We start from the raw sequence: 11061 nt of genomic DNA on the forward strand, positions 1-11061 counted from the left end.
TTAAGTATTTACCTTTTCTTTATGCTAGGAATATTCCAATTATTCTCTTCTAAGTAATTTTGAAATTAACATTGACTAATGTTTACTATAGTCACTCTACTGATCTATCAAACATTAGGTCTTATTTCTTCTAAGTGTATATTTCTATCCATTAATCAACCTCTCTTCATCCCCTCTTCCCACTATAATTCTCAGCATCTGGTAACCACCAATCTACTCTCTATCTTCATGAAATCCACTTTTTTATCTCCCACACGAGTGAGAATATTCAATATTTGTCCTTCTGTGCTTGTATGTCAGTTAGTTTTATTTTTTCTCCTGTCTGTTAAATCAATTGAACAATGTCCAAATACAACTTCATATGCATTGTTTGTAGAGATAACAGGGGTGTCAAAACCATATAGAAGGTTTTCTGTACTTAGAATTGTGACTATATGCATTGTGACAACTCATTTCTCTCTTCTAAGAGATATTTTTTATTGCTTTAGTGAGGCCTCAAATGTTCAATTTCAATGGTGGAAATGAAAGAAATAATTGGCCATTATGATGTTAGTTTCATATACATTCCCTTTTTAGCAAAAAAAAATTTGTCCCACACATAATCCTAACACATTGCTGAGATTAATTTGCTACTAAATACTGCAGGCGTCTCTCTCATCAGATAATCTAACCAAACTAGGGATAAAGGACAGGAATCTTGATTGAAATGAAAAAGAGCCGGGCTCAGTGGCTCAGCCTGTAATCCGCGCTTTGGGAGGCTGAGGTGAGTGGATTGCCTGAGCCCGCGGGTTCGTGACCCGCCTGGGCAACTTGGCAAGATTTCATCTCTTCAATAAATCAAAAATTAGCTGGGCGTGGTAGCACACGCCTGTAGTTCCAGCTACTTGGAAGACTGAGGTGGAAAGATCACTGGAGCCCAGCAGGTCGAGGCTGCGGTGGCTGGGACAGGCCACTGCACTCCAGTCTGGGCGACAGAGTGAGACTCCAACTCAAAAAAAAGAAATGAAAAAGACCAGAGGTCGCCCTACAAGCTAGAATACACTGAGAATAAAAGTTAAAATGGAAAGGAGATTCAGAAACAGCAGAAGAGCTTCAAAAGAAAAACTCTGTTTATGCCTAAATTTTGGTGCCAGTCAACATAGTTATATCTGTTAACATAAAGAATTACTTTAAAGCTGCAAATCTCATGTTTCCCTAACTTAAGTTAGTCACTAATTCTCACTCATCCCTGGTAAAAAGAGGAAAACATGTCTTATGTGATTTCATGCAAATTACAAACCTTTCTGCTTGTTTCTTCATTTATAAAAAGGAGTATGCCAGTTCCTTTAGAAGTTTGTTAAGAACATTAATGAAATAATTTATGTAAAGCATTGAGCAGGGTTACTGAAACAATAAAAGCTACTACTATCATGAACACTGGAACATATCAGCTTCTGATGACAAAGATCTGCTAAGATAAAGGAATATGTATCCTCAACAATACACTAGCAAACCACATTAAAAGGTACTTTCAAAGGATTGTTCACCATGATCAAGTGGAACCTATCTCTGGGATGAAACGTGGGTTAAATATAGGCATCTCAATAAGTGTGATTCACCATATCAAGAGAATGAAGGACAAAAACCATGTGATCACCTCAAATAGATGTAGCAAAAGCATTTAACAAAATTCAACATTCTTTCATGATAAAAACTCTCAACAGATGGGTATAGAAGGAATGTTTCTCAACACAATAAAGGCCATATATGACAAGATCACAGCTAATACTCTTAATGATGAAAAGCTGAAGCCTTTTTCTCTAAGACCAGAAACAAGACAAGGATACCCACTCTCACCACTTCTGTCCAACGTAGTATCGGAAGGCCTACCCAAAGCAATTAGGCAAGACAAGGAACTACAGATGCTCCTTGACTTCCAATGGGGTTAGTTCCAATAAACTCATCAGGAATTGAAAACATTGTAAGTTTTCACCAGCTTAAGCTACTAAACATCATAAGTTAGCCTAGCTTATCTTAAACATGCTCAGAACACTTACATTAGCCTACACTTGGACAAAATCATCTAATGTAGGACCTATTTTATAATAAGTATTGATCTGTACTGAAAGTGAAAGAATGGTTGTATGGGTACTTGTATGGTTTCTACTAAATGCGTGTAACTTTTGCACCACTGTAAAGTTGAAAAACCACAAGGTGTACCACTGTGAGATGGGAACTCTGTAAAAGACATTCAAATAGGCAAAGATAAAGTTAAATCATCTCTGTTTGCTGATCACATGTTAATATAGAGAGAAAATCCTAAAGACTACACCAAAAATTTTCAGAACTAATAAACAAATCAGTAAGGATGTAGGATACAAGACCAACTTACAAAAATCAGTAGCATTTGCATATACTACCAACAAACTATCTGAAAAAGAAATTAAGAAAAAAATTCCATTTACAATAAAAAATACAATAGGAATAAATTTAGGAATAAATTTAACCCCCAAAATGAAAGACCTGTATACTGAAAACTATAAAACACTGGGGAAGGAAATCCAAGACAACACAACTATATGGAAAGATATCCTGTGTTCATGAGTTGGAAAAATAAATATTGTCAAAATGTCCATACTACTCAAAGTGATAGATTCAATGCAATCCCTATCAAAATACCAATGTTATTCTTCACACACACACTCCTAAGATTTGTATGGAACCACAAAAAAAAAAAAATAGCCAAAGCAGTCTTGATCAAAAAGAATAAACCTAGAGGCACCATTCTACAGGATTTCAAAATATATTGCAAAGCTATAGTAATAGTACAGTATCGGTGTCAAGACAGACATATCAACCAATGGAATAAGATACAGAGCCCAGAAATAAGTCCATACATCTGAGGTTAACTAATTTTCTACAAAGTTGCCAAGAATACACAATGGAAAAAAGGACAGTCTCTTCAATAAATGATGGTGGGAAAACTTAATGGCCACATACAGAAGAGTGAAAATGGACTCTTATCTCATCCTTTATACAAGAGTCAACTGAAAATGGATTAAAGACTTATACGTTAGACCCGAAACTACAAAAGTACTAAAATAAAACACAGGGGGAAAGCTCCTTAACATTGGTTTGGGCAGTGATTTCTTGGATTTAACACCAAAAGCACAAGCAATGAAAGTAAAAAGAGACAAATGAAATTACAAACTAAAAAGCTTATGCACAGCAAACAATTAACAGAGTGAAAAGACAACTGACAGCTTAGGAGAAAATATATATAAATCATACATCAGATAAAAGAATAATACCCAAAATATCCAAGTACCTCAAACTACTCAATAACAAAAAAGAAATAATAAAAACGAGCAAAGCACCTGAACTGATATTTTTCACAAAAAGACATACAAACGGCCTAAAAGATATATGAAATAAAAATTAAAACCACAAAGAGAGATCACCTCACACTTGTTAGATTGGTTATCAAAAAGATGAAAGGTAAGTGTCGGCAAGGATGTGGAGAAATGGAAACTCTTATACACTGTTGGTGGCATTGTAAATTAGTAAAGCCATTTTCCAAAACAGGATAGAGGTTTTTCAAAAAACTATATATATATATATATATATATATATATATATATATATATATATATATATATATATATATATATATATATATATATGTATTTAGAGTCAGTCTCACTTTGCTGCCCAGGCTGAAGTGCAGTGGCATGACCATGACTAACACAGCCTTGACCGGTTGGGCTCAGGCAATCCTTCCACCTCAGCCTTTCAAGTAGCTGGGACAGCAGGTGCACATCACCCTACTCAGCTAATTTTTTTTTTTTTTAATTTACTGTAGAGACAAGGTCTCACCATGTTTCCCAGGCTGGTCTCAAACTCCTGGGCTCAGGCAATCCTCTTGTCTCAGCCTCCCAAAGTGCTGGGATTACAGGCATGAACCACTGCACCCGGCTTAGAATTATCATACGATCCAGCAAACCCATTACTGGGTATGTACCAGTAAAGAAATTAAAATCAGTTTGTCGAAGAAACACTGGCACCCACATGATCGCTGCAGCATTATTCACAACAGCCAAGATACAGAAACAACCTAAGTGCCCATCAATGGAAGAATGGATTTTTAAAATGTGGTGCACGTACATTACAGAATATTATTCAGCCTTTAAAAAACAGGAAATGCAGCCAGGCTCGGTGGCTCAGCCTGTAATCCCATGCCTTGGGAGACTGAGGTAAGTGGATTTCCTGAGCCCGTGGGTTCGAGACCCGCCTGGGCAACTTGGCGAGACCGCATCTCTACAATAAATCAAAAAAATTAGCCAGGCGTGGTAGCGCGCGCCTGTAGTTCCAGTCACTTGGAAGGCTGAGGGGGAAGGATCGCCGGAGCCCAGCAGGTCGAGCCTGCCGTGGCCGGGAGCGGCCACTGCACTCCAGTCTGGGCGACAGAGTGAGACTCCAACTCAAAAAAAAAAACAAAACAGGAAATGATGTCATTTGCAACAACATGAGGGCATTATGTTAAGTGAAATAAGCCAGGTACAGAGAGACAACTATTGTATTATCTTACTTACATGTAGAATCTAAAAAAACCAAATTCATAAAGATAAAGAGTAGAATGGTTGGTTACCAGAGGTGGTGACAGGGAAAGAGGAGTTGTTGATCAATGGGTACACAGTTTGTTAAATACAAGGAATAAATTCTGGTATTCCACTGCATACCACAGTGACTATAGTTAATAGTAATGCATTGCATATTTCAAAAAAGCTTAGAGAGGATTTTAAATGTGCTCACCACTAAGAAATGATAAATATTTGAGGTGACATATACTAGTCTGACTTAATCATTCCACAATGCATTCATGCAGTGAAACATCACACTGTACTCCAAAATACATACAACTATTATTTATCAACTGAAAATAAAACTTAAAAATTAAACCAAAACAAAGGAATATTCAGTGGTGATTAATAAGAAAGATGACATCTTTGGTATGAGGCACTGTATTCCTACACAGATTCACATTCTCAGCTATTATAAATCAGTAAATTTTTAAATGAACCTTTTAATTAGATATATTTTCATGAATATTTCATTTTTTTCCAATAAAGAGAGTAAAGGGCACTCGCTTTTCATGCTTTGATATACTTAACCATATGTTATGTGTTTGTGGGTGTACTGAATCTATGATATTAGCAGGCAACAAGTACTCTGAATAGTAAAGCACTCCAAACATATATGGATAACTTATAACTGCAGCCATAAACCCAGACTATGGATTTCTCATCAGAAATGATGGAGGTCATAAGACAGTGAATATCTTTAATATAAAGAATGTATTAACAAATCTAATCTGGTGGCACCAGTCAGCCTGTGAAAGATCCCATCTGGGGTTTCCTCTTACCGTATCAAAACCGTACCCATTCAAGTTCCATTTCCAGAATGGTAGTGTGATACCCCTGTAGACCAATCTTCTGCCTATAATAACTACAAACGACTGTGGTAGAGAGAGAAAAAAAAGCTACCCAAAGACTCTAAAGAGTAAATAAAACAGGGAAACTGCAGAGTGAAGTCGAAACTAGAATGTTGATAAATTCTGTTTTGTTGAAGTTTTGCACTAAAATTGGGCAGTAGGTGCAGAGTGTTGACAGCTAAAGTTGTTATTCTGTCAGGATGAACTAGTAAGAGTCCAGGTAAACACAATCATCCACCAGAAAGAAAAGGAAACCCACAGGGAAGAAAGTTGAAAAAGTGTCCATAATACTATTTATGAAATACCCTCAAAAGTGTCAGGCTGAGATCTGAATCATTAATATATACTTTTGCATCAAAGCAGAGGCTTAAAGAATCAAACTGAAATTGGAACCACTGCTCACAGAAGGTGAAAGAGAAAGCTTATAGTCTGAGTGTAACAGAGTTAATTTACAGTTAAAAATATCAATATTCCACAGAAGATTATTGCAGAACTCAGAGTCTATAAAACATAGCATTCACAATGTTCAGGATACAATCCAAAATTACCTGACATACAATAGGAAAATGTAGCCCTTTTCTAGAGAAAAGGCAATCTACTATGCCAACTCTAAGAAGTCTGAGCTGTTGAAATTATGAGATAAGGATTTTAAATAGCTGCTATAATTATGCTAAATGAAATAAAGTATAAAAATTAAATGAAAATATAATAAAGGAATAAAAAGGCATTAAAAAAGAAAAAAATCAAAGGTTTAAAACTGAAAAATACAATCTCCAAAAGAAAAAAAAATCAACAGATGAGCCTAATATTAGATTGGAGGTGAAAGACTAAAGAATCAATGAACTCAAAGGTGGATTGATATCCATGTGGGAAAAAAAGTTTTTTTAATGAAAAAAGGTAGCATCTTAGAAAGTTGAGGAATTTCAAAAGATCTAATGTATATTTATGCTTTCCTGAAGAAAAAAGAAAGGGCAGAGAAAATATGGAAGAAATGATAATAAAAGCTCCAGTAATTTAGTGACGGACAAATTTACAAATTCAAGATGTTCCGTGAACTCCAATAAGAATAATTTCAAAGAAAAAACCACACTTGAATACTTCATAATTGAACTCTTAAAAATAAAGTTAGAAAATAGCCAGAGAAAAACAACATATCACATACAGGGGAACATCAATTAGGAAATGACTATGGATTTCTCATCAGAAATGATGGAGATCATCAGACAGTGAATATCTTTAAAATGCTGAAAGCAAAAATTTGTCAATCCAGCTGGGTGTGGTAGCTCACACTGATAACTCAGCACTTTGGAAGACCATAGCAGGAGGATGACTCGAGGCCAGGAGTTTGAGACCAGCCTGGGCAACATAGCGAGACCCTATTCCTACGATTTTTTTTTTTTTAAAAAACAAAACCAGTCAATACAGACTGTATCTCTAATAAAAAAATTCCTCAAAACTGAAAGCAAAAGAAATACATTTGCAGAGAGAGGAAAACTAAGTGAATTTGTTGCTAGGTGATCTGCACCATAAGCAAGTCTTCAGGCAGAAGGGAAATTATACCAAAAGAAAAACTTGGACCTCGGGAAATGAATTAAAACACCAGAAATGGTAGGCATGGGATACATATAAATGACTGTTCTCCTCTTAAGTTTTAAAAACCACATGATTATTTAAGGCAAAAGTTATAACACTGTCTTATGAAGTTTACAACATATACAGATGAAATACGTATTACACCTATGAAGAATGTTGAGGGAAAAGGCAAAGAGGACTTATGACTGGGAGATTTCTACATTTTATATGAAGTGATGCAATAACTTTGAGTACACTGCAAAAGTTTAGGAATATATTTTGAAATCCCTAGATATAAATAAAGAGAAATAACTAAAAAGCTAATAGATAAATTAAAACAGAATACTAAAATATATCCAAATATTCTAAAAGGAGGCAGGAAGAGGGGGAAAAGATGAACTAAAAACATAGAGGTCAAACAGAAAACAAAATGTAGACCTAAATCGAATATATTAATGATTTTATTAAATGTTAATGTGAATGTTCCAATGAAAAGGTAAAAATTTTTGGTCTCAGGACCTTATCACACCACTAAAAGTTATTGAGGATCCCAAAGGGCTTTCATTTATGTAATTTACCTATTAGAAGTTAAAACTGAAAGAATATTTCATATTTATTAGTCCCATTAAATAATAAATGCATTACACATTAACATAAATATCTTGTATGAAAGCATATTCTCCCCAAAAATTAGTGAGAAGAATGGCATTAATTTGCATATTTTTAATTGCCTTATAGAACATCAGTTTATCAGGGCAGGAAGTTATGTTTTGTAAGAACAATGTCTTACAGAGTATTTGTTAAACAGTATCTGTCCCCTGATTATATGTACTTTGCCTATAACTAGTCTCTTTCTATAAGATCCTTTCCTAGAGTGGCAACAATACACAGCTCAAGCTAAAATATCAATATTACTAATCAAAAGGCCTTGGTACTATTATGGATATTTTGTGAACTATACCACAAAGGTAAGTTTTAAAAATTTTCAAATTTTAAATTTAAAATAGAGATTTAAAAGATAAGCAGTAGAAAATGAGTATAGAAAGTATATGCCCAAAATGTACATTCAAGAACACATGTTTTTGTAACCTGAATCCTGTATTTTTTTACTTTCACTATAAAACTAACAATATAGTCTCAGAAACAAAAAAGGAAGACTCAGAAATAAAGAGGGATTGCTCTAAGAACTATAAAACAAGGAAGCAGAATAAAAGGCAGGCTTAATATTCAAAAGAAATGTACAGCTGTCAATCCAATTCCAACTTCCAAAAATAACTGAAGTTCCAGGAACTTCAGAAGAAAAAAGCAAATGGTAGAGATCACAATTCTTCAGCCCTTCAAACTATATACATCCTTTCCATGTTGGCTAATGATGCTATGCATTAAAAATGTGGACTTGTTCTCCCTTTCCTTCAAATTCTGGCAACAGATGCGTTACACTCCACATTTTCAGATAACATTCATGTGGTAAGTCTGTTTTAAAAGGCAAAAGCAGGAGGACAGAAAGTGACTGTACTTTAGTTCCCTATCAAACAATTGCATACTGAGCTTATCAACATCTGTCTTTTTTTTTTTGAGTTGGAGTCTCACTCTGTCGCCCAGACTGGAGTGCAGTGACCGCTCCCAGCCACTGCAGCCTTGATCCACTGAGCTCCGGCGATCCTTCTGCCTCAGCCTTCCGAGTAGCCGGAATTATAGGCACGCGCTACCACGCCTGGCTGATTTTTTGATTTACTGTAGAGATGAGATCTCGCCAAGTTGCCCAGGCGGGTCTCGAACCTGCAGGCTCAGGCAATCCACTCACCTCAGTCTCCCAAGGCGCGGGATTACAGGCTGAGCCATCGAACCCGGCTAACATCTGTCTTAAAATTGTCTAGCTCTGTTACCAGAAGACTATTTTGCCAATACTAAACTTTAACTTCTTAAATTCTAGTTTGTGAAAAGTCACAAATTGTTCTGGTCAAGAGTACAATCTATATAGCTTAATAACTGGTTTATTACATTCTTTCTGCTGGCTCCAATAAATCTTCCTGAGCAAATCTCACCGCTGCTATCTATCTCATAGACTCACATGATCCCAATTTAACTCCAGTTTGAGGTCCTTACCTTTGAGGCTCAAAAGTTTTGTTCCTTTGCTAGGAATGGGCATAGAACAAACTTATTTGACCAAACATTTATTCAATAACCATTTGACCAAACATTTATTCAATAACCTTCATCTTATCTTATTCTCTTTGCTCTGATTTATTCAGCAAACATTTACTGATATATATTATAAGCTGTGAGAAACAACAGCACAGAAGACAAAAATAGAAAAATTTTCTCTACCTTTAAGGGGATCATAGTCCAGTAACAGAGACAATTAATAAAACATATTATTTCTATTTACAAGAAAAGTGAAAGGCAAGGAAAGTCTTCACAAAGTGGTTAGCAGTTGAAATAAATTTTGAAGAACAGTAGGGTAGGATGGGTATACACTTGTATGTTTAGTTGAGATACTGGAAATGTAAAAAGGATGGGAAAAGGTGAAAATAAGGCTAATGTCTAATGAAAGCAAAAGTGTTGAATATAAATGTGTTAAAATATACAACTTAGGATTATCAACTACAGTTCCTTTTCTCTTTCATTCTTGCAAATTAATTCTAACCATTAATTCACAAATAAAAATTATTTTACAAACAATGCACACACAACTTAGAAATTTTGTGTACAAAGTGACTAGTACTATTACATGGATGAAAGCAGAAAAGGCATTTTGAGGATAATGAGGAAAATTTAATGCAACCAGACTGATCATCTGCAGTGGAAGGGAAAGTTGTGTTATATAAAACCAGTTCTCAAAGTTGTAGATGCAGAGGAAAGAGTACCAAATTAAAACTCGTGAAAGCTGGATTCGTGTCTCAGACAACAGCTGTACCTTAGCTATGACAAAACCTTTCACTTAGTTCTTAAACTGCCCAACTCACTGAGCTGTTAAGATTAAATAAAATAATGAGTTTAAAAATGTTTTTTGAAAATATAAAATGTTACACAAATAAAATGTCATCTTTATTATGGTTGCAACACTTGCTATACTGGAAATGACTTTTAAAATCTGTACTTGACATATTCAACCCATCATACTAAATTTATAATGAAGAGCTTTTACCCGTTCTACAGATCGTGCTCTCTTCTTTGGCCGAGTAGGCAGCGCATCTTCCTTCGGATTGGTGTCTATTGCCCAATAGGATCCCTAAGGGTAAAGAAATAAATTATATTAACAGTATATTACAGCAAGTCTATGACATTACAGGATTTTTATAATCCTCTGCACCAAAAACAAACAGTCTGCAAGCATAACAATGGAAAATCAGCATTAGAGGAAACACCAGTTTTGAATGAATTAAAGTATATATAGAAAAACATCCACTTATAGTAAACAATCTTAAGCCAAAGAACTCAAGTCCAAGAACTTCTGCCACAGTCAAATTTAAAAAGGAAATGATCAACCAAACATTTTAATATGTAATTCATAACTGAACACATGATAATTACATTATATAACACTAAAGTCTAAAATAATTTTATGTACAAAGATAATATAGTTTCAGTACCCCAAGACCTCGCAAATGTAAATGGTAAGCGAAACAATTTATAAAGGCAAACCGCTTGAACACATTTTACATAATAAACACGCAATAATTACATCCTAAGATGCAATGGTCTGCACATAAATGTTTTAATGCTTACTCTGTCACAATTTAACTATTCTCTCTTACTTTCTGATACAACTTCTCACACCATTCATTTAAAAATATGTATTAAGCATCTACTGTGTTCCAGGTACTCAGAAATTATGACTCCCTCAGAAAGTATTTTGAAAAGCACAGATCATATAGCTTGCACACATTATACAGATGAGGAGGTCAAAGCTCAGAAAAATTAAGTAGTTTGCACAAAGATATGAGAACCGGGACTAGAAACAAAATCTTGATTCTTAGCCTCCTTCTCCCTCAGTTATGATACCTACCTACCTACCT

At 35.0% G+C, this 11061-nt stretch overlaps 1 protein-coding gene across 2 annotated transcripts in view; it reads right to left on the reverse strand.

Moving 5' to 3' along the window:
* The window catches only part of FOXJ3 (forkhead box J3), a 169664-nt gene that overhangs the window by 41065 nt on the left and 117538 nt on the right, over window positions 1-11061 (reverse strand). For both annotated transcript variants that reach the window (XM_008067174.2, XM_008067173.2), the window contains exon 5: window positions 10191-10274. In XM_008067174.2, the coding sequence (XP_008065365.1) occupies window positions 10191-10274 (84 nt within the window). The remainder of the gene's footprint in view (window positions 1-10190; window positions 10275-11061) is intronic.

The sequence above is a fragment of the Carlito syrichta genome, unplaced genomic scaffold (genome assembly GCF_000164805.1).
Source record: "Carlito syrichta isolate Samal-C Ts95f unplaced genomic scaffold, Tarsius_syrichta-2.0.1 Scaffold309326, whole genome shotgun sequence".
Lineage (NCBI taxonomy): Eukaryota > Metazoa > Chordata > Mammalia > Primates > Tarsiidae > Carlito > Carlito syrichta.